This window comes from Fundulus heteroclitus, chromosome 13 (assembly GCF_011125445.2).
Source record: "Fundulus heteroclitus isolate FHET01 chromosome 13, MU-UCD_Fhet_4.1, whole genome shotgun sequence".
In the NCBI taxonomy this organism is placed as follows: Eukaryota; Metazoa; Chordata; class Actinopteri; order Cyprinodontiformes; family Fundulidae; genus Fundulus; species Fundulus heteroclitus.
This window is the reverse complement of record NC_046373.1, coordinates 27450475-27474940: the sequence shown is the minus strand read 5'-3', so window position 1 is coordinate 27474940 and position 24466 is coordinate 27450475. Positions and strand designations below refer to the sequence as shown.

The following is a 24466-nucleotide window of genomic DNA, read 5'->3' as shown; positions in this document are numbered from 1 at the left end:
GTATTTAGGATTTTTGCTCAACTCGGAGTCCAAGGACTGAGCCAGGCAAGTCTTTTAGGATATGTCTCTACTAGCTTTGCACATCAATAAAGTAAGATTTTAGCCTGTTTTTCATTTCAAAACTATTCCAACCTGCAATTCAACTATTACTTACTATGAACTTTAATTCTATTTTATGAAATGGATATAATAGTTTAAGATGGCAAAGTGAAATGAGAAAAAAATAAATCCACCCCTTTTGCTATGAAGTCTTTAAAAAGTTGTGGTGCAAACAACTACCATAAATTACCTTGTTCAGTCTATGACCTATCAGCATAGACACTTTTTCCGAAAGACCCCAGAGGCTGTATTAATATTTTTTCTCTACATACCTCACTTTGTATGTTTTGAATGTTACTTTTCTGGTTGGTATTTGGCAGAATGTGAAACAGATTTATTGGTATGAACACGACGTAAGCCAATGAACATAATCAAGCCTTTTAAATTGCATATTTGTAACACTGATGTCTTGAATATTTCTACCTAATATATTCTATCTAACATTGTACAGAAATGTTATTTACAATTGCAGGTTCATGTCTTTAAAAGTACATCTATTTATCTAAAGAATAAACAGGTAAAAAAATGGGCAGAATAGGTCTTAAAATTTAGACACAAAGATGGAAATGAATGAATGATTGGTAGCCAACTGTGACATAAACTGTTTCAGTTTTGTGCTTTGTTGGGCTTTACTGGAATCCATTTAAATATGGGTAAACACAACCCAAATAATCAATGACAGACACTGAACGCTGCCAGTTAAATGCCCTTCATCACATAAAAATAATAAAAAGTAAAAACTGTTTGGTTGAAACAAGAACATAAAGCTTGAGTACAGTAACTTCCACCTGCTTTTGTAACACCATCACCTGTTGACAGGATATTTAGTATATAAGATGCCATTCCTCAGAGCCTCCATGCAGGATGTTTAAACTGTATCTTGTGGCGTGTTGCCCATTTGGCATAGATAGCCTTCTCAGTGATGTAGCGGTGTCCTGCGAGCTTTTTGTTCTGGTGGAACGTGTACATCTTGCATTCACTGATCTTCTTCTGCTCGTAGTAATGGTAAGGAACTACTCTGTGATGTGCTCGGCTGTCAGGATGCAAAAAGCACAAGAATTAGGACAGGGTGTACAGTAGTAACCTCATTTAAAATTGAAAAAAGTACAAGTCCAACCTCAAATTTGAGCACATTTATTCAATAGAAAGAAAGGTAGGGAAATAATTGTTTTTATTTTTTAACATATTCCGTGGAAAAACCCTAACAACTCCAGTAAAATAAATGCAGCTACAGAATTTTTAACATCCTTGATCAGAATGGTTAAGAGATTGTCATGAGTAATTAATAAGATTGGGTTTTTCTGGGGTGAAACAACAGAAAAGCCTATTTTTTTCCCTATTCACTCTTCAAACTAGAAAAGGTCATTTGTGTGTTGATCTTTACATATCAGGAAATGGCAACAAGAAAACATCTAGTTTTCTACCGATGAAGGTGTTCATGGACAGAGCATAGTTAAATGGTTCAAAACAACTGTAACAGACACAATCAAGGCTAGATGAGGACAGGTTTAACTTTTCGCTATGATTCGTGAGGAGACTAGTGAAAGAGCTGAAAAAATCTCTGAAGTACAGTTTTAGAGAGGTTCACCAAGGTTGAATACAATTTCGTCATTTCTTAGTTTGAATTGCTCCAAAACATCATTTTGGTCTTGCTATTAATAATGGGCAAAAATATAAAACACAAATGCTTTTCCTTAACCACAACCACTGGAATATGCAGTCTGACAACCCAATATATATTTTTTTCACCATGCTAAGAACAAAAGGGGTAAAAGAAAAGCATATTATTTATATATTTATTTTGATGTCTGTGTGATGTATTACCTTAGGGAATAATGCAATAACAACTCTAGTCAATTTAAAGATATTTAAGTATAGTCATAGTCAAACTTATTACAAGTACACCTCAAGTAAAGATTAGAATAATTTTAGTTTCCTATTTTAAATGACTGTAAATAGCATATTTTAACTGTATTTTGGCAGAAAATTATAAAACCTGAAAATGCATTTCAATACTTTAAATTGGGTTTAATTTTCACTCTGTTATATTTTTTATGTTTTTACTGTCTTAGGTGTAAAACATTACTATACAGTATATGGCGGTGATGTTGTCAGGCATGTTTACCTAGAAAACACAGAGAACTGAAAATGAAACACCTTTTTGATGTGGGTTCCCATTGCTCAGAAGGGAATTTTAGTATATGCAATATGACATGAGTGCCCCCGTACAGGGCTAAAATGAGAAGTAACCCAATAATAGGTGATTAAACCCTAGTCTCCATATAACAAAAACATTTTTTAAACCTTTTTTTTTTTTTTTTTTTTTTTTTTTTACAAATCATTAACAGAGGGAAACCATTTTTTGGAGGGAGCTACACATGAAATGATGGAGCTTTGCTGTAGATCATAAACTCACTTGCAGTAGTTATCATCAATCATTCCATAAACACTGATGCTGTCACACATGTCCATAGCGAGGATCATACTGAAAAATCCAGTGCTGAGAAAGGCACCCGTTTTCATCCTAAGGAAAAGAAACATAAAAATTAATTCTGATAGATGCATAATTTAACAACCCCCTTAGAAAGCCACCAGTTACAATAAATTAGTTTATACATTATTTGAATAGGTGAACAGGAACATGTTTGAGGGTTTATCATGAATTTCCCTTTTACACAAAAATGTATAATATTAGAAAACTTAGATTTTCATGGAATTTCCTATCAATACTACACTTGTAGTCCTTGATGTTTTTTTAAGACATATTCTTTTTGTGGGATTTTAGAGTGGATAATTTTTCTTAAAGCAGGATGAAAGGAAATGGGGTTTGAGAGAGGGAGGAAGACATGCGGCAAAGCACCTCAGGCTTACAGGCTTTAGTGGCACAATCTCCTAAAAAGTTTTCTAGAATTAGATTTCTTTAGCTGGAAATCTTGCACCACCTAATTCATAGCATATATTAAAAAAAATGGAGATTTCGCTTGTGATGGCGCAATAATGGAGCCCTGAGTAGAAAGCCCTCTTCTTCTGGTTCAGGAGGACTTTCAGCTCAGGGGTCAACCAGCGGGGGTTGTTTGGAAAGCATCGTAGCCGTCGTGATGGCACGATGCTCTCCACACAGAAGTTCATGTAGTCAGTGATGCATTCAGTCAGGCTGTTGATGTCACCTCCATGAGAGCTTTGGAACATGCTCCAGTCTGTGGTTCTGAAACAGTCCCTCAGCTTCTCACTGGCTTCGTCTGACCAAACTTTCACTGACTTCTTCTGTGCCTTTTGTCTCCTCACCAGTGGAATGTAATGGGGGGGCAGGTAGACGAGGTTGTGGTCTGAGCGTCCCAGAGGGGGGAGGGGGGCGGAGGTGTAAGCGTCCTTAACGTTAGCATAAAAAAAATCAGTTTGTGTTTTTACCAATACTGTTTTCTAACGGTGTGCATCTCCCATTGCTCCTCAGTGCATCTGTTCACCTTCCATGAATCTTTATGTTGTACTGGGAGATAACTTTGTGACACTGAACTTTGAGTCCAAGGCTTAAAGGGTTTTGCTTCAGCCTTGAGTTCTGTTTCTTGTTCTTGTCTCATTTGCAGATACAAATTAACTTCAAGCTCCAATTGCTCTTTTTTCCTTCTCAGCTCTGCTTCTTCTTTCTCCAGAGCATGTAGTTCCTTTAACATTGCAGCTCGAGCTAGAAGTGCAGCCCTTTCTGCCTCTGCTTTAATACTAGCACATACTGTTGATTGACCACTTGAGTTTCTCGTGAATGTCTTACCTCACTAGAATCAGTGGCCTTTTCTTCAGCCAACTCTTCAGATGTACTTTCCATATGTCCTCCTTTACTTTCGTTCCACAATAAATCTAACGGTCACCCTTTAATAAGGTTCAGTCCTAGGATCTGATTGAAACAGTTTTTTTTTGTTACATTGCAACCAATGCATTGGAATTACGCCCGCAAAGTAGGCCTACATACCGTTATATTTTTTTATTATATTATGGCCATAAAGTAGCACTACTATTCATGCCTTGATGCTTGCGATCAGGCCAGCTGACAGCTTTGCAAGGGCCCGGGACAAGAGGGGAGAGGGAGCAGCAAAGTGCCGTGACACAGACTGCTGCTGCAGTTAGCGCGCGTGCCGACTGGCACTCTGAGACATTTTAATGGTCAGTCAGAGTGTCAGTTTGAGCTACAGTGTCAGAAAGGTCAGATTAGAGAGCTCAAACTGTAACTTTCTTAGATTTTTTTTTAGTGATGAATCTCGTTCTTTGACACTGTGTGCACCACAATGTACATACGGGGTTAGTGGCTGCTGGCTCCTCAGTATTGCCTGTGCCCCTGTGCACTTCCCTGCCATGTTTGTGCCACCATCATAGATCTGTCTATGTAAACCAGACATTGGCAGATTAAGCTTCAACAAAACATCAGATGCCACCTTTGCAATGGCTTGAGCTGTTGTAAGAAACTCTGTATAGCCCAACAAACTCCTCATGTGGAACAAGGTCATGGTCGACATAACCCAGACAGACACTCTTGTTCAGCACCAGTAACCTTCTGAGTACCATCAATAGTAACTGGAAACTCCAAAACGGGAAGAGTCTCAATTTCTTCTGTGATGCTTCGACTTATAATACTGGCCATGATGTTTAGAATTTCATTCTACAATTTGGGGCTTGTGTACCTTGTTTTACGCTGTTAACCACTTCAGCAAAATGGGATCATTCTCTTCTGCCCTAAGTTTCAAGAGCTGATACAGATATAGACCACTTTTGTCACTGTGGGCTCTTACAGCTTGTCCTTGTCTTACCACATGCTGCACAGAGCTAACAATTTTCCTTAAGCAATGCCTTGCTACCTCCTGCTGTTTACCCCATGGGCTGGAAGAGTGGGCACTGATAGGATATGACTGATGAGCACTCACACTTACATGGTTGGCCTGACTTTTGGTGTCCCGTTAATTTGTCAACGGACTTTTTCCAGTTTCTGAAGCCTGAAATAATGAAAGTAATATGAGCTCTTTGTCCAAAAGAGGCCTGGTGTGAAAATCCTTTGCTGCTGTAAAAACACAAGACTCTCCTCCTCCCTGTTGGATTGTAGTGGGAAATCATGGAATGTCAGTTCTTTTTGCAATAGCTTGTGTTATACACTGAGAATGTGGTTGGTATGGCTTTGTCCAATGAATAAGATCTGAACTAAAGTATGGTGTATCCCTTCCCTGCCTTTGATGCTGGCAGTAAGGTCATCATGGCCTGCTCCATCCTCCTCCCCTGTGTTGGATCTATGCATAAGGAAACATTTGTGACTCCATGTCCAATCAGGCTCTGCGACTGCCTTTCTATTCTGTGCACACACTCAAGCAGTCTTAGCTCCTCCCACACTGTATAAAGACAGGGTGTGGGCTTCAAACTATGCTCTTCTTTCGGCACTGCTTTATGAGAGCACATTGTGACTGGGTTTTGAGACACTTACTGGCAAGTTCTCTCCCCTCCACTCTCCACGCCAATTTGATCCAAATATTGTTTATTTTGCATAATTTGCTGGTGCTGGTTGACAATTAATCACATGCTGGAATGAAAGTGAAGCTTTATGATGGCCTGTTCAATCGAAAAGTGCTGGTCGAAATTTATTTGATTCCCTTGCTTTCTCATACTCATTTGATTTTGTATTTTGTCTTTGATTATTAGTTAGTAAATATGTGTTTCTAGTTAAGGGGTTTGTGACTGAAATAGTTTTGATGTTTCAGGCTGATTTGGTTAATAGACTCTGTGTCTTCTCAACAGCATCGTTACTTTTCAAATATTGGAGCATGAGAACGTAGACATTTTGATATTTCTTTTAAAAAATTATGCCAAAGGAGTGCTGGTTTGATTTTTGGTTCTAACCAATGTTCCATCGAAGCTGCATCTGGAGTCAACGCACACAGCAAATGGGTGCTGCGTAGTAAATAAAATCCAAGCTGAACTGTTAACAACACAACAATAAACAAGTCATTTTGTATAATTCTGGTGAGACGGTGTTCCACGGTCTCACTCTGTGTGTGCCAGGTGCTGATAGGAGCGCACCACTGATTGATGGGTAGGGCAGACGTTTTTATATGAAAATACAGTTTAATCAGGTAAGTTAAGTTTTCTTATGTTTAATGGTACTCAACTAAAACATTAATTGCCTATATTCAACATTTGCAATTAATGATGGGATGGTGATGTCAGGGTGCAATCCTGCCTGCTGCACCCTGAACCTTTCCAGCACCTTCCATCCTCCACCCAGCTCTATCTCCACTCCACTAATCATCCACACCTGTTCAGCCTTCAATCAGCCCAGACTGTTTCCACCTGCCAGCCTCTCTATAAAAGCCTCTCTCAGTCAGTTCCTCACCGCCGGTCCATCTTCAGTCATCTGATGCCCTCAGTCAGAGATTCTCCCACGGCTGGCTGAGCATCAATTCTCCTTAGTCTGGCAACCAGAGATTTTCCCTACGTGTGGTTACCAGAGCTTCTGGCGCCTGTCTGCACCTCCAAGGGTTCTCTCTGCTGCGTTCCTGGTCCTTCTGCAGCCATCTGTGTTCCAAGAACTCTCTCTGCTGAGCTTCTGATTCTCGGCGCTGCACCCGCAGCTCTCCAGCTCTCTCCAGTCCTCCGGCTCCTGCATTCACCTTCCTCCTGCTCCATTCTGGTATAGACTCTGGTTCTCCTCCCTCCACAACCCATCCGTCCTTCAATAAACACTCTTAAACTAAGCTCCGTGTGTGTGGCATGAGTTCGGGTTCATCAGGACAAATCATGACAGGTGAGAGTTATTGAAATAACTGATCTGTTCATCTTTTTGGCAACATTGTCAAAAATGAATTGCCACAGATTTTCTTGTAGATGTATATATACTTACTAATCATATAGGCTATACGTATATTTTCAGCTGAAGTAAAGGTGCCATTATTTAAGTGAAGAAATGTGCCGTAGCCTTAATGGTGTTGAGGGAAAAATATATGAATAGAAATTAAAATATATGAATGGAAAATTAGAGCTGGAAGTCTCAAAATTTGATACAGAAAAAAAATATTGCGTTCACTCTATGTAGTTCTTTTATTAATCTTGTAGGTCTCGTAACATTCCTGACAGTGCAACATACAGCTGCCTCAAAGATTTTCTGCATTTCCTACTTTATTAAAAAGCTGCTGTTGGCATAAAAATGACTCAGGGTCAAGGCTTTTGAGCTTTCCTAAATGGACAAGCCAAGGTATGCAGGAATTTACCCCAGAAATTACTCTGAATATTCACTAACCCAGCTTTCTGAAACGGGGCCGTGCTGCATGTCAGCTGTTTGTGGGGCTGTGTGGGATCTGCTTATCTCAGGCCTTAAGTGCAGTTTTTCAACCAATTTGTACTTTGGCGCTTCATAAATTTGGTTGGTTTTTGAGCTCTACACCTGCTGTTTGTGGAGCGCTGTTGCTTCTCTGGCGTTATCAGCTGCAGTTGAAGTCCATTGCAGTGCGCGGCTTCTGCTGGTTTCTGACATGCCTTCTTGTTCTACCTCCGTTTTTGATAAGCAGCTCTGTTTATACGTTTCTATCTGAGCGAATGCCTGAGGACTACAGCAATATACTTGTACAGCGCTTTATCAAGTTTGACGACCCCAAAGCGCTTTACACTGGTCAGTTGTTCACGCATTCATGCACACATTCACACCCTGGCAATGGTGAGCTATGTTAGTAGCTACAGATGCCCTGGAGCAGACTGACAGAAGCAAGGCTGCTCTGTACCACATGCTTGTGCTAAATGGCACTGCAGAAAATGTAAATAATTTGATGGAAATAAAACTTTACTGAAAGATGTACATGTCTCTGTTTTTCCTTAGCAAGACCCCTACTCTGAAATAAAACATAGTAGTACAGCTCTAAAAAAAAATCCAAGATTCTTGTCTTTTTCATGTAATTGGGCTAAATCAGTTTTAGCCCAATTACATTTTAGCCCAATAGTTTCTAAACTAAGTCATCTAAAAGAGATGATTGCTGTAATTTGAGTCTTCTAGTAAACCATGTAACCATGATCATAAAAGGCTTTATGATAAACAAGTGTGAAAGAAGTCAAAATGATTAGTTAAGTTTCATGAATGTCTTTTAATTGTTTTGTAATTTCAGCTCTCTTACCGAACAACTACAGTTAGAACAACAAGGATAGAAATACAGATGTTTCTAACAAAGGAAACAATTTGGTTATATGAACAATTTATTTAAAGAAAAGGATAAAAAAATGACATCGGGAACCTAAAATCGTTAAATCTCTTCACATCACTCACCTGTCTAGGATAAATGTTTATATTTCTTGAACTTAAATTCTGAAGTTCGCTGTACACTAAGAACACACCTGTGCTACAGCTCTGTCTGACTTATTAAACAAATTAAAAAAATTTAAATGTTTTAACACAGAGCAAAAAAAAGCAACTAGAGAAATGTCTAAACTAGCAAGTGAAGACCGTTGCCTTTAATGACAACAAACATTTGCAACAAACAACAGCTGTGCAGTTTGAGTAAATATTTATAGCAGACTAATTTTCCCTCCTGTATGAATTCCCATGTGTGTTTATAATCTTTGTCCACATAGATCACAGCAGAAATGATTCTCTCCTTAGTGGATTCTCATGTGTGTGTTTAAATTGGATTTATGGCTAAATCTATGTCCACATAGTTCACAGCAGAAAGGCTTCTCTCCTTAGTGGATTCTCATGTGTTTGTTTAAAGTAGATTTTTCCCTAAATCTTTTTCCACATAGTTCACAGCAGAAAGGCTTCTCACCTGTGTGGATTATCATGTGTTTGTTTAAAGTAGATTTTTCCCTAAATCTTTGTCCACATAGTTCACAGCAGAAAGGCTTCTCTTCTGTGTGGATTCTCATGTGTGTGTTTAAAGTTGATTTTCGGCTAAATCTTTGTCCACATAGTTCACAGCAGAAAGATTTCTCTCCTGTGTGGATTCTCATGTGTGTGTTTAAAGTAGATTTTTGGCTAAATCTATGTCCACATAGTTCACAGCAGAAAGATTTCTCTCCTGTGTGGATTCTCATGTGTGTGTTTAAATGTGATTTTTGGCTAAATCTTTGTCCACATAGTTCACAGCAGAAAGGCTTCTCTTCTGTGTGGATTCTCATGTGTGTGTTTAAAGTTGATTTATGGCTAAATCTTTGTCCACATAGTTCACAGCAGAAAGATTTCTCTCCTGTGTGGATTCTCATGTGTGTGTTTAAAGTTGATTTTCGGCTAAATCTTTGTCCACATAGTTCACAGCAGAAAGATTTCTCTCCTTTGTGGATTCTCATGTGTGTGTTTAAAGTAGATTTTTGGCTAAATCTATGTCCACATAGTTCACAGCAGAAAGATTTCTCTCCTGTGTGGATTCTCATGTGTGTGTTTAAAGTTGATTTTCGGCTAAATCTTTGTCCACATAGTTCACAGCAGAAAGATTTCTCTCCTGTGTGGATTCTCATGTGTGTGTTTAAAGTAGATTTTTGGCTAAATCTATGTCCACATAGTTCACAGCAGAAAGATTTCTCTCCTGTGTGGATTCTCATGTGTGTGTTTAAATAAGATTTTTGGCTAAATCTATGTCCACATAGTTCACAGCAGAAAGGCTTCTCTCCTGTGTGGATTCTCATGTGTTTGTTTAAAGCTGATTTTCCAATCAGTATTTTACCACAGTCTTCACAGCTATGCTTCAGTCCTGTCTGGACTTTTCTTCTTGTGTCCACATTTTTGTTTACCATAGAACATTTCTTATATCCAGAGTGTTTCAGGTCAGAGAGAGAGTGCTCTACATCACTGTCCTCTTCAGTCTCTAAAGAAATGGAAGCATGTCCATGATCTGGTATCCTGATGTATTCTTCTCTATCATTCTCTTCTGGAAGCTCTTTGCCTTTAATTTGGTCTGGATAAAGCTGTGAAAGCAGCGGAGACTGTTCATCACCCAGACTCTTTATGGGAGGAGCAGTGACTGGAAATCTGATGGCATTAGTCACCTCCTTCCCATTGAGCTGCTCTCCTGGCAGACTGATGTAGACTCCCTTCTTCTCCTCCTTTATGTGGGGGTGCGTTGGGTCATGCAGGTCAGCAGGAGGTCTGTGGTCTAAAGAAGGTTCTTCTTTAACAATCAGCTTCTGCTTAACATCTGCAGGAAACATTGAAACACATTATGCACATCAGAAAGTATTTTAATTTCAGCCTAAACAGAGGCTTATTTTGATAAAGATATATTTAGGTAATTTTATTAGACTTAATTATTTGATTTAACTACTTTTTACTATTTTTTTAGTTTGCATTATTATTTATGTCGTTTTTGTTTACAGTTTCTTGCAAACATATTCACCCCCTAGCATTGTTCATGTTCTGTTTCCTCACAACCTGCAAAGTAAAATGGATCATTACTGTGAATGCAGTAGGCATTCACAGTTCTTGAGATCCTGTTTCTCTTTATTCTTTATTATTACTGTGAATGCAGTAGGCATTCACAGTTCTTGAGATCCTGTTTCTCTTTATTCTTTATTATTACTGTGAATGCAGTAGGCATTCACAGTTCTTGAGATCCTGTTTCTCTTTATTCTTTATTACTGTGAATGCAGTAGGCATTCACAGTTCTTGAGATCCTGTTTCTCTTTATTCTTTATTACTGTGAATGCAGTAGGCATTCACAGTTCTTGAGATCCTGTTTCTCTTTATTCTTTATTATTATTATTATTATTATTCCTGTTTATTCTTCCAAATGCGTTTTTACTGTTTAAACTTTGCTTCGCTTCTCCTCCTACAATTTTTCTCTGATTTCAACCATTCAACTTTTAAACTATTCAGCTTCTTCTGGAATGGATGGCTATGTCTTTTTGTACTTTTAACTCTTCAACTTTTTAAAATATTCAGCTTTTTCTGCAAATTTTCAGCTTTTTTTCTCCCATAGGAAATGAATGTAATTCACTAAAATTCCGCTCATTTCAGCTGCTTTTTGACAGCTTACTGCTTCAGCCTACTTTCAGCTAGAAACGCCATTCAACTTTTAAAATGTAGTGATATCTTTCAGCTATTATGGTCTATTTCAGCTTTTTCATATCTTTTGCCATTTTCATATAGTACCTCCTTAAAATAATTTTGGCTTTTCAAGAAATTCAGCAAATAACATGCGTTGCTATGGTCGTCAAGGAGGCAGTTATAGAGTGCGCACTCTAGAAATTCAACAAATTCTTCATCTCCGAACAACTTCTTCTCACTCGCTCAATTTTCAACCTATCCACATAAATTATACATCAAAATGTAGGAATTTTTGTCTGGAATCAGGAAATGTAATCCTCATTGGTGTAGCATTTATAGATTTTTCGCAAATCACCTCAGAGCGACACAAACCCGAAACCTCCCCCATTCAATTCCTATGGAGCGGTTTTGAAAAATGACGTCTGAAAATCCAAAACATCACATGTTTTCGCATCGTCGCTACTCCTAAACCGTTTGATGTACAGGCATGAGACTTTCACATATGAATGTCCCAACCCTTCTGGCACTCACAAAAAAGGAATTTTGTGGATAACTGTTACGGTTTTTCCGGAAGAACAATTTGTTCGGGAGTAGCGGATGTGCAAAATCCTGAAAATGCTTTAGAGCTGCATTTTCTCACATGATCCACTTTTTTACATCGTCGCTGTGCCTACACCGATTTTTGTACAAACATAAAAATGAGCAACATAGTCCTCAAAAGCCTGCTGATACTCACAGTGAAAGAATTAATTTGATATCTCTTATACTTTTTCAGCTAGAGCGATTTGTTCGGGACCGTTTTTGGAGGATTTTGGAAAATTCTTAAAAATGCCGTTTAGATCATAATTTTTTACGCCTTTATTAAACTTTTTCCAGCAAAAAACGATAGCTTTTCTTCTTCCCCTATCCGTTACGAACTAAACGCAGAAAAAATTACGTCTCTACCATTTAGGGATCAGGAGATATGAAGCGTTGTTCGGGGCAAAGTTCTCCATTATAATCCAATGGGACTTATTGTGAGCAAAGTCTCTGCACTTAAGTAGACTGGCCGCTGCAGGTGTGTCAGTGAGTTTCCATGACGACGGAACTCTGAGGGCCAGAGGGAGAGGCTCAATTGAGATAGAATGGCAACTTTCGACGCTCACCGCAGTTGCTGTGATTAATGTAGGAATTTGAAATTCGCACAGTCACTTCCTCTTGACATTTTAAAATTTTCAAGTGACTTTCAGCTATGTGTCATTTTTCTGTCCCATTTTGGAATTCACATGCTTTCCTATTGGGCCTTTGCTTCCAACAGGACCTGGCATGATGCCCAGACACGACCCAATTGGCCAATACAGCACCACCCACCTGTGGGAAATGGCGCTACTGACCATTTTGGTCAAATATTGAGTTCTGGGCCCAGATGTGGTGAGGCTGAGTTGCTAAAGGAGGCCAATCTGACCCATGAACTTTGGTGACGTTTGGCGACATTAAGTATTGGCACCCCTATTTGAGGCACTTCCCAGTACAGGATTTGGACCAAACTGACAGAGTACAATCACCCGGTGATCCTGAGCACAACCATGTTAGCGGCTAATGGTTAGCATGTTGCTAATTGGAAGTAGCTCTTGGAAGCTCGGACAAACTTCTGCTTTACAGAGTCTGTACCGCCTTTATACAGAATGCTCCACAATAAGTTTGGGCCTCGTCACGTAAAGCATCTCCAAGTTAGGAGGTGTCAAACATCCAATGCTTTTTCAATGGGGGCGAAACCCCTTATACTCCCTAGAAATGCAGGCCCACAATATGGCTACAGTATATTCAAGTTTGAAATTCTACTTCTGCTTTGTTAAACGATTCAGTGTTTAGAATGAGTTAGGAAATGTTTGGTGCCTTTCCCTCAGTTTTTTCTTCTTCTAATCATTCAGCTATTGTTCTTTCATGTTCAAATCCTTCAACTCTTTCAAATTCTTCAACTTTTTCAACTTCTTCAACTTTTTCAACTTCTTCAATGCTTTTCAGCTATTTTTTCTCTTCTTCAAAGATCTTCTGCATCTTTTGCTTAATCATTCAGCTATCTGCATTCACAGTGCATTTTCGCAGGAAATGCAAATTTTTCTAGTTATTATTATTCCTGTTTATTCTTCCAAATGCGTTTTTACTGTTTAAACTTTGCTTCGCTTCTCCTCCTACAAATTTTCTCCGATTTCAACCATTCAACTTTTAAACTATTCAGCTTCTTCTGGAATGGATGGCTATGTCTTTTTGTACTTTTAACTCTTCAACTTTTTAAAATATTCAGCTTTTTCTGCAAATTTTCAGCTTTTTTTCTCCCATAGGAAATGAATGTAATTCACTAAAATTCCGCTCATTTCAGCTGCTTTTTGACAGCTTACTGCTTCAGCCTACTTTCAGCTAGAAACGCCATTCAACTTTTAAAATGTAGTGATATCTTTCAGCTATTATGGTCTATTTCAGCTTTTTCATATCTTTTACCATTTTCATATAGTACCTCCTTAAAATAAATTTGGCTTTTCAAGAAATTCAGCAAATAACATGTGTTGCTATGGTCGTCAAGGAGGCAGTTATAGAGTGCGCACTCTAGAAATTCAACAAATTCTTCTTCTCCGAACAACTTCTTCTCACTCGCTCAATTTTCAACCTATCCACATAAATTATACATCAAAACGTAGGAATTTTTGTCTGGAATCAGGAAATGTAACCCTCATTGGTGTAGCATTTATACATTTTTCGCAAATCACCTCAGAGCGACACAAACCCGAAACCTCCCCCATTCATTTCCTATGGAGCGGTTTTGAAAAATTACGTCTGAAAATCCAAAACATCACACGTTTTCCCATCGTCGCTACTCCTAAACCGTTTTATGTACAGACATGAGACTTTCACACATGAATGTCCCAACCCTTCTGGCACTCACAAAAAAGGAATTTTGTGGATAACTGTTACGGTTTTTCCGCAGGAACAATTTGTTCGGGAGTAGCGAATGTGCAAAATCCTGAAAATGCTTTAGAGCTGCATTGTTCCACATGATCCACTTTTTTACATCGTCGCTGTGCCTACACCGATTTTTGTACAAACATAAAAATGAGCAACATAGTCCTCAAAAGCCTGCTGATACTCACAGTGAAATAATTGTTTTGATATCTCTTATACTTTTTCAGCTAGAGCGATTTGTTCGGGACTGTTTTTAGAGGATTTTGCAAATTCCTTAAAAAAACCCTTTAGATCATAATTTTTTTACGCCTTTATTAAAGTATTTCCAGCAAAAAACGATAGCTTTTCTTCTTCCCCTATCCGTTACGAACTAAACGCAGAAAAAATTACGTCTCTACCATTTAGGGATCAGGAGATATGAAGCGTTGTTCGGGGCAAAGTTCTCCATTATAATCCAATGGGACTTATTGTGAGCAAAGTCTCTGCACTTGGGTAGACTGGCCGCTGCAGGTGTGTGAGTGAGTTTCCATGACAACGGAACTCTGAGGGCCAGAGGGAGAGGATCAATTGAGATAGAATGGCAACTTTCGACGCTCACCGCAGTTGCTGTGATTAATGTAGGAATCTGAAATTCGCACAGTCACTTCCTCTTGACATTTTAAAATTTTCAAGTGACTTTCAGCTATGTGTCATTTTTCTATCCCATTTTGGAATTCACATGCTTTCCTATTGGGCCTTTGCTTCCAACAGGACCTGGCATGATGCCCAGACACGACCCAATTGGCCAATACAGCACCACCCACCTGTGGGAAATGGCGCTACTGACCATTTTGGTCAAATGTTGAGTTCTGGGCCCAGATGTGGTGAGGCTGAGTTGCTAAAGGAGGCCAATCTGACCCATGATCTTTGGTGACGTTTGGCGACATTAAGTATTGGCACCCCTATTTGAGGCACTTCCCAGTACAGGATTTGGACCAAACTGACAGAGTACAATCACCCGATGATCCTGAGCACAACCATGTTAGCGGCTAATGGTTAGCATGTTGCTAATTGGAAGTAGCTCTAGGAAGCTCGGACAAACTTCCTGCTTAACAGAGTCTGTACCTCCTTTATACAGAATGCTCCAAAATAAGTTTGGGCCTCGTCACGTAAAGCATCTCCAAGTTAGGAGGTGTCAAACATCCAATGCTTTTCAATGGGGGCGAAACCCCTTATACTCCTTAGAAATGCAGGCCCACATATGGCAACAGTATATTCAAGTTTGAAATTCTACTTATGCTTTGTTAAACGATTCAGTGTTTAGAATGAGTTAGGAAATGTTTGGTGCCATTCCCTCAGTTTTTTCTTCTTCTAATAATTCAGCTATTGTTCTTTCAAGTTCAAATTCTTCAACTCTTTCAAATTCTTCAACTTTTTCAACTTCTTCAAGTTTTTCAACTTCTTCAATGCTTTTGAGCTATTTTTTCTCTTCTTCAAAGATCTTCTGCATCTTTTGCTTAATCATTCAGCTATCTGCATTCACAGTGCATTTTCGCAGGAAATGCAAATTTTTCTAGTTATTATTACTGTGAATGCAGTAGGCATTCACAGTTCTTGAGATCCTGTTTCTCTTTATTCTTTATTATTATTATTACTGTGAATGCAGTAGGCATTCACAGTTCTTGAGATCCTGTTTCTCTTTATTCTTTATTATTATTATTACTGTGAATGCAGTAGGCATTCACAGTTATTGAGATCCTCTTCCGCCTTTTTACTGTTTAAACTTTGCTTCGCTTCTCCTCCTACAGTTTTTCTCCGATTTCAACCATTCAACTTTTAAACTATTCAGCTTCTTCTGGAATGGATGGCTATGTCTTTTTGTACTTTTAACTCTTCAACTTTTTAAAATATTCAGCTTTTTCTGCACATTTTCAGCTTTTTTTTTCTCCCATAGGAAATGAATGTAATTCACTAAAATTCCGCTCATTTCAGTTGCTTTTTGACAGCTTACTGCTTCAGCCTACTTTCAGCTAGAAACGCCATTCATCTTTTAAAATGTAGTGGTATCTTTCAGCTATTATGGTCTATTTCAGCTTTTTCATATCTTTTACCATTTTCATATAGTACCTCCTTAAAATAATTTTGGCTTTTCAAGAAATTCTGCAAATAACATGCGTTGCTATGGTCGTCAAGGAGGCAGTTATAGAGTGCGCACTCTAGAAATTCAACAAATTCTTCTTCTCCGAACAACTTCTTCTCACTCGCTCAATTTTCAACCTATCCACATAAATTATACATCAAAACGTAGGAATTTTTGTCTGGAATCAGGAAATGTAACCCTCATTGGTATAGCATTTATAGATTTTTCGCAAATCACCTCAGAGCGACACAAACCCGAAACCTCCCCCATTCATTTCCTATGGAGCGGTTTTGAAAAATGACGTCTGAAAATCCAAAACATCACACGTTTTCGCATCGTCGCTACTCCTAAACCGTTTGATGTACAGGCATGACACTTTCACATATGAATGTCCCAACCCTTCTGGCACTCACAAAAAGGAATTTTGTGGATAACTGTTACGGTTTTTCCGCAGGAACAATTTGTTCGTGAGTAGCGAATTTGCAAAATCCTGAAGACTCTTTGGACCTCCATCACCCCAAATGATCCACTTTTTTACATCGTCGCTGTGTCTACACCGATTTTTGTACAAACATTAAAATGAGCAACATAGTCCTCAAAAGCCTGCTGATACTCACAGTGAAATAATTGTTTTGATATCTCTTATACTTTTTCAGCTAGAGCGATTTGTTCGGGACTGTTTTTAGAGGATTTTGGAAATTCCTTAAAAACCCCTTTAGATCATAATTTTTTACGCCTTTATTAAACTTTTTCCAGCAAAAAACGATAGCTTTTCTTCTTCCCCTATCCGTTACGAACTAAACGCAGAAAAAATTACGTCTCTACCATTTAGGGATCAGGAGATATGAAGCGTTGTTCGGGGCAAAGTTCTCCATTATAATCCAATGGGACTTATTGTGAGCAAAGTCTCTGCACTGCAGGTGTGTGAGTGAGTTTCCATGACGACGGAACTCTGAGGGCCAGAGGGACAGGATCAATTGAGATAGAATGGCAACTTTCGATGCTCACCACAGTTGCTGTGATTAATGTAGGAATCTGAAATTCGCACAGTCACTTCCTCTTGACATTTTCAAATTTTCAAGTGACTTTCAGCTATGTGTCACTTTTCTGTCGAATTTTGGATTTCACATGCTTCCTATTGGGCCTTTGCTTCCAACAGGACCTGGCATGATGCCCAGACACGACCCAATTGGCCAATACAGTACCACCCACCTGTGGGAAATGGCGCTACACGCCATTTTGGTCAAATGTTGAGTTCTGGGCCCAGATGTGGTGAGGCTTAGTTGCTAAAGGAGGCCAATCTGACCCATGAACTTTGGTGACCTTTGGTGACATTAAGTATTGGCACCCCTTTTGAGGCACTTCCCAGTACAGGGTTTGGACCAAACTGACAGAGTACAATCACCCGGTGATACTGAACACAACCATGTTAGCGGCTAACGGTTAGCATGTTGCTAATCGGAAGTAGCTCTAGGAAGCTCGGACAAACTTCTGCTTTACAGAGTCTGTACCTCCTTATACAGAATGCTCCACAATAAGTTTGGGCCTCGTCACAGTAAAGCATCTCCAAGTTAGGAGGTGTCAAACATCCAATGCTTTTCAATGGGGGCGAAATCCCCTTATACTCCCTAGAAATGCAGGCCCACATATGGCAACAGTATATTCAAGTTTGAAATTCTACTTCTGCTTTGTTAAACGATTCAGTGTTTAGAATGAGTTAGGAAATGTTTGGTGCCTTTCCCTCAGTTTTTTTCTTCTTCTAATCATTCAGCTATTGTTCTTTCATGTTCAAATTCTTCAACTCTTTCAAATTGTTCAACTTTTTTAACTTCTTCAACTTTTTCAACTTCTTCAATTGCTTTCAGCTAATTTTTCTCTTCTTCAAAGATCTTCTGCATCTTTTGCTTAATCATTCAGCTATCTGCATTCACAGCGCATTTTCGCAGGAAATGCAAATTTTTCTAGTTACTGTGAATGCAGTAGGCATTCACAGTTCTTGAGATCCTGTTTCTCTTTATCTTTATTCTTCTTCTTCTTCTTAGTGTTTATTCTTCCAATGCGTTTTTCCTGTTTAAAGTTTGATTCGCTTCTCCTCCTACAATTTTTCTCCGATTTCAACCATTCAACTTTTTAAACTATTCAGCTTCTTCTGGAATGGATGGCTATGTCTTTTTGTACTTTTAACTCTTCAACTTTTTAAAATATTCAGCTTTTTCTGCAAATTTTCAGCTTTTTTTTCTCCCATAGGAAATGAATGTAATTCACTAAAATTCCGCTCATTTCAGCTGCTTTTTGACAGCTTACTGCTTCAGCCTACTTTCAGCTAGAAACGCCATTCAACTTTTAAAATGTAGTGATATCTTTCAGCTATTATGGTCTATTTCAGCTTTTTCATATCTTTTACCATTTTCATATAGTACCTCCTTAAAATAATTTTGGCTTTTCAAGAAATTCAGCAAATAACATGCGTTGCTATGGTCGTCAAGGAGGCAGTTATAGAGTGCGCACTCTAGAAATTCAACAAATTCTTCTTCTCCGAACAACTTCTTCTCACTCGCTCAATTTTCAACCTATCCACATGAATTATACATCAAAACGTAGGAATTTTTGTCTGGATTCAGGAAATGTAACCGTCATTGGTGTAGCATTTATAGATTTTTCGCAAATCACCTCAGAGCGACACAAACCCGAAACCTCCCCATTCATTTCCTATGGAGCGGTTTTGAAAAATGACGTCTGAAAATCCAAAACATCACACGTTTTCACATCGTCGCTACTCCTAAACCGTTTGATGTACAGGCATGAGACTTTCACATATGAATGTCCCAACCCTTCTGGCACTCACAAAAAAGGAATTTTGTGGATAACTGTTACGGTTTTTCCGCAGGAACAATTTGTTCGGGAGTAGCGAATTTGCAAAATCCTGAAGACGCTTTGGACCTCCATCACCCCAAATGATCCACTTTTTTACATCGTCGCTGTGCCTACACCGATTTTTGTACAAACATAAAATGAGCAACATAGTCCTCAAAAGCCTGCTGATACTCACAGTGAAATAATTGTTTTGATATCTCTTATACTTTTTCAGCCTAGAGCGATTTGTTCGGGACTGTTTTTAGAGGATTTTGCAAATTCCTTAAAAAAACCCTTTAGATCATAATTTTTTACGCCTTTATTAAACTTATTTCCAGCAAAAAACGATAGCTTTTCTTCTTCCCCTATCCGTTACGAACTAAACGCAGAAAAAATTACGTCTCTACCATTTAGGGATCAGGAGATATGAAGCGTTGTTCGGGGCAAAGTTCTCCATTATAATCCAATGGGACTTATTGTGAGCAAAGTCTCTGCACTTGGTAGACTGGCCGCTGCAGGTGTGTCAGTGAGTTTACCATGACGACGGAACTCTGAGGGCCAGAGGGAGAGGATCAATTGAGATAGAATGGCAACTTTCGACGCTCACCGCAGTTGCTGTGATTAATGTAGGAATCTGAAATTCGCACAGTCACTTCCTCTTGACATTTTAAAATTTTCAAGTGACTTTCAGCTATGTGTCATTTTTCTATCCCATTTTGGATTTCACATGCTTTCCTATTGGGCCTTTGCTTCCAACAGGACCTGGCATGATGCCCAGACACGACCCAATTGGCCAATACAGCACCACCCACCTGTGGGAAATGGCGCTACTGACCATTTTGGTCAAATATTGAGTTCTGGGCCCAGATGTGTGAGGCTGAGTTGCTAAAGGAGGCCAATCTGACCCATGAACTTTGGTGACGTTTGGCGACATTAAGTATTGGCACCCCTATTTGAGGCACTTCCCAGTACAGGATTTGGACCAAACTGACAGAGTACAATCACCCGGTGATCCTGAGCACAACCATGTTAGCGGCTAATGGTTAGCATGTTGCTAATTGGAAGTAGCTCTAGGAAGCTCGGACAAACTTCTGCTTTACAGAGTCTGTACCTCCTTTATACAGAATGCTCCACAATAAGTTTGGGCCTCGTCACGTAAAGCATCTCCAAGTTAGGAGGTGTCAAACATCCAATGCTTTTCAATGGGGGCGAAACCCCTTATACTCCCTAGAAATGCAGGCCCACATATGGCTACAGTATATTCAAGTTTGAAATTCTACTTCTGCTTTGTTAAACGATTCAGTGTTTAGAATGAGTTAGGAAATGTTTGGTGCCTTTCCCTCAGTTTTTTCTTCTTCTAATCATTCAGCTATTGTTCTTTCATGTTCAAATTCTTCAACTCTTTCAAATTCTTCAACTTTTTCAACTTCTTCAACTTTTTCAACTTCTTCAATGCTTTTCAGCTATTTTTTCTCTTCTTCAAAGATCTTCTGCATCTTTTGCTTAATCATTCAGCTATCTGCATTCACAGTGCATTTTCGCAGGAAATGCAAATTTTTCTAGTTACTGTGAATGCAGTAGGCATTCACAGTTCTTGAGATCCTGTTTCTCTTTATTCTTTATTATAGGATATTCTTCCAAATGCGTTTTTACTGTTTAAAGTTTGATTCGCTTCTCCTCCTACAATTTTTCTCCGATTTCAACCATTCAACTTTTAAACTATTCAGCTTCTTCTGGAATGGATGGCTATATCTTTTTGTACTTTTAACTCTTCAACTTTTTAAAATATTCAGCTTTTTCTGCAAATTTTCAGCTTTTTTTCTCCCATAGGAAATGAATGTAATTCACTAAAATTCCGCTCATTTCAGCTGCTTTTTGACAGCTTACTGCTTCAGCCTACTTTCAGCTAGAAACGCCATTCAACTTTTAAATGTAGTGATATCTTTCAGCTATTATGGTCTATTTCAGCTTTTTCATATCTTTTACCATTTTCATATAGTACCTCCTTAAAATAATTTTGGCTTTTCAAGAAATTCAGCAAATAACATGCGTTGCTATGGTCGTCAAGGAGGCAGTTATAGAGTGCGCACTCTAGAAATTCAATAAATTCTTCATCTCCGAACAACTTCTTCTCACTCGCTCAATTTTCAACCTATCCACATAAATTATACATCAAAACGTAGGAATTTTTGTCTGGAATCAGGAAATGTAACCCTCATTGGTGTAGCATTTATAGATTTTTCGCAAATCACCTCAGAGCGACACAAACCCGAAACCTCCCCCATTCATTTCCTATGGAGCGGTTTTGAAAAATGACGTCTGAAAATCCAAAACATCACACGTTTTCACATCGTCGCTACTCCTAAACCGTTTGATGTACAGGCATGAGACTTTCACATATGAATGTCCCAACCCTTCTGGCACTCACAAAAAAGGAATTTTGTGGATAACTGTTACGGTTTTGCCGCAGGAACAATTTGTTCGGGAGTAGTGAATTTGCAAAATCCTGAAGACGCTTTGGACCTCCATCACCCCAAATGATCCACTTTTTTACATCGTCGCTGTGCCTACACCGATATTTGTACAAACATAAAAATGAGCAACATAGTCCTCAAAAGCCTGCTGATACTCACAGTGAAATAATTGTTTTGATATCTCTTATACTTTTTCAGCTAGAGCAATTTGTTCGGGACTGTTTTTAGAGGATTTTGGAAATTCCTTAAAAACACCTTTTAGATCATAATTTTTTACGCCTTTATTAAACTTTTTCCAGCAAAAAACGATAGCTTTTCTTCTTCCCCTATCCGTTACGAACTAAACGCAGAAAAAATTACGTCTCTACCATTTAGGGATCAGGAGATATGAAGCGTTGTTCGGGGCAAAGTTCTCTATTATAATCCAATGGGACTTATTGTGAGCAAAGTCTCTGCACTTCGGTAGTCTGGCCGCTGCAGGTGTGTCAGTGAGTTTCCATGACGACGGAACTCTGAGGGCCAGAGGTAGAGGATCAATTGAGATAGAATGGCAACTTTCGACGCTCACCGCAGTTGCTGTGATTAATGTAGGAATCTGAAATTCGCACAGTCACTTCCTCTTGACATTTTAAAATTTTCAAGTGTGTATGTGTCATTTTCCTGTCACTTTTTGGATTTCACATGCTTTCCTATTGGGCCTTTGCTTCCAACAGGACCTGGCATGATGCCCAGACACGACCCAATTGGCCAATACAGCACCACCCACATGTGGGAAATGGCGCTACTGACCATTTTGGTCAAATATTGAGTTCTGGGCCCAGATGTGGTGAGGCTGAGTTGCTAAAGGAGGCCAATCTGACCCATGAACTTTGGTGACGTTTGGTGACATTAAGTATTGGCACCCCTATTTGAGGCACTTCCCAGTACAGGATTTGGACCAAACTGACAGAGTACAATCACCCGGTGATCCTGAGCACAACCATGTTAGCGGCTAATGGTTAGCATGTTGCTAATCGGAAGTAGCTCTAAGAAGCTCGGACAAACTTCTGCTTTAGAGAGTCTGTACCTCCTTTATACAGAATGCTCCACAATAAGTTTGGCCTCGTCACTAAAGCATCTCCAAGTTAGGAGGTGTCAAACATCCAATGCTTTTCAATGGGGGCGAAACCCCTTATACTCCCTAGAAATGCAGGTCCACATATGGCTACAGTATATTTAAGTTTGAAATTCTACTTCTGCTTGTTAAACGATTCAGTGTTTAGAATGAGTTAGGAAATGTTTGGTGCCTTTCCCTCAGTTTTTTCTTCTTCTAATCATTCAGCTATTGTTCTTTCATGTTCAAATCTTCAACTCTTTCAAATTCTTCAACTTTTTTCAACTTCTTCAATGCTTTTCAGCTATTTTTTCTCTTCTTCAAAGATCTTCTGCATCTTTTGCTTAATCATTCAGCTATCTGCATTCCCAGTGCATTTTCGCAGGAAATGCAAATTTTTCTAGTTCCTGTTTATTCTTCCAATGCGTTTTTTTACGTTTAAACTTTGCTTCGCTTCTCCTCCTACAATTTTTCTCCGATTTCAACATTCAACTTTTAAACTATTCAGCGTCTTCTGGAATGGATGGCTATGTCGTTTTGTACTTTTAACTCTTCAACTTTTTAAAATATTCAGCTTTTTCTGCAAATTTCAGCTTTTTTTCTCCCATAGGAAATGAATGTTAATTCACTAAAATTCCACTCATTTCAGCTGCTTTTTGACAGCTTACTGCTTCAGCCTACTTTCAGCTAGAACGCCATTCAACTTTTAAAATGTAGTGTATCTTTCAGCTATTATGGTTTATTTCAGCTGTTTCATATCTTTTACCATTTTCATATAGTACCTCCTTAAATAAATTTTGGCTTTTCAAGAAATTCAGCAAATAACATGCGTTGCTATGGTCGTCAAGGAGGCAGTTTAATAGAGTGCGCACTCTAGAAATTCAACAAATTCTTCTTCTCCGAACAACTTCTTCTCACTCGCTCAATTTTCACCTATCCACATGAATTATACATCAAAACGTAGGAATTTTTGTCTGGATTCAGGAAATGTAACCGTCATTGGTGTAGCATTTATAGATTTTTTCGCAAATCACCTCAGAGCGGACACAAACCCGAAACCTCCCCCATTCATTTCCTATGGAAGCGGTTTTGAAAAATGACGTCTGAAAATCCAAACATCACACGTTTTCACATCTGTCGCTACTCCTAAACCGTTTGATGTACAGGCATGAGACTTTCACCTATGAATGTCCCAACCCTTCTGGCACTCACAAAAAAGGAATTTGTGGATAACTGTTACGGTTTTCCGCAGGAACAGGAACAATTTGTTCGGAGAGTAGCGAATGTGCAAAATCCTGAAATGCTTTAGAGCTGCATCACACCAAATGATCCACTTTTTACATCGTCGCTGGCCTAACCGATTTTTGTACAAACATAAAAATGAGCAACATAGTCCTCAAAAGCCTGCTGATACTCACAGTGAAATAATGTTTTGATATCTTTATACTTTTTCAGCTAGAGCGATTTGTTCGGGACTTTTTTAGAGGATTTTTGAAATTCTTAAAAAAACCCTTTAGATCATAATTTTTTACGCCTTTATTAAACTTTTCCAGCAAAAAAAACGATAGCTTTTCTTCTTCCCTATCGTTACGAACTAAACGCAGAAAAAAATTACGTCTCTACCATTTAGGGATCAGGAGATATGAAGCGTTGTTCGGGGCAAAGTTCTCCTTATGTAATCCAATGGGGACTTATTGAGCAGCAAAGTCTCTGCACTTTGGATTAGACTGGCCACTGCAGGTGTGTCAGTGAGTTACCATGACGACGGAAACTCTGAGGGCCAGAGGGAGAGGATCAATTGAGATATATGGCAACTTTCGGACCTCTCACCGCAGTTGCTGTGATTAAGGTAGGAATCTGAAATTCGCACAGTCACTCCTCTTGACATTTTAAAATTTTCC

General features: G+C 38.8%; 1 protein-coding gene and 1 pseudogene across 1 annotated transcript; both read right to left on the bottom strand.

Moving 5' to 3' along the window:
* Positions 1–632: 632 nt before the first annotated feature.
* LOC118565318 overlaps positions 633–24466 on the bottom strand; it is a 29255-nt pseudogene continuing 5421 nt past the window's right edge.
* Positions 8851–9660, bottom strand: LOC118565319 (zinc finger protein 723-like; the record flags this gene model as incomplete). Its single annotated transcript, XM_036145539.1, has 1 exon — positions 8851–9660. A coding segment is annotated over one exon (810 nt), but the record flags the coding sequence as incomplete, so codon positions are not given.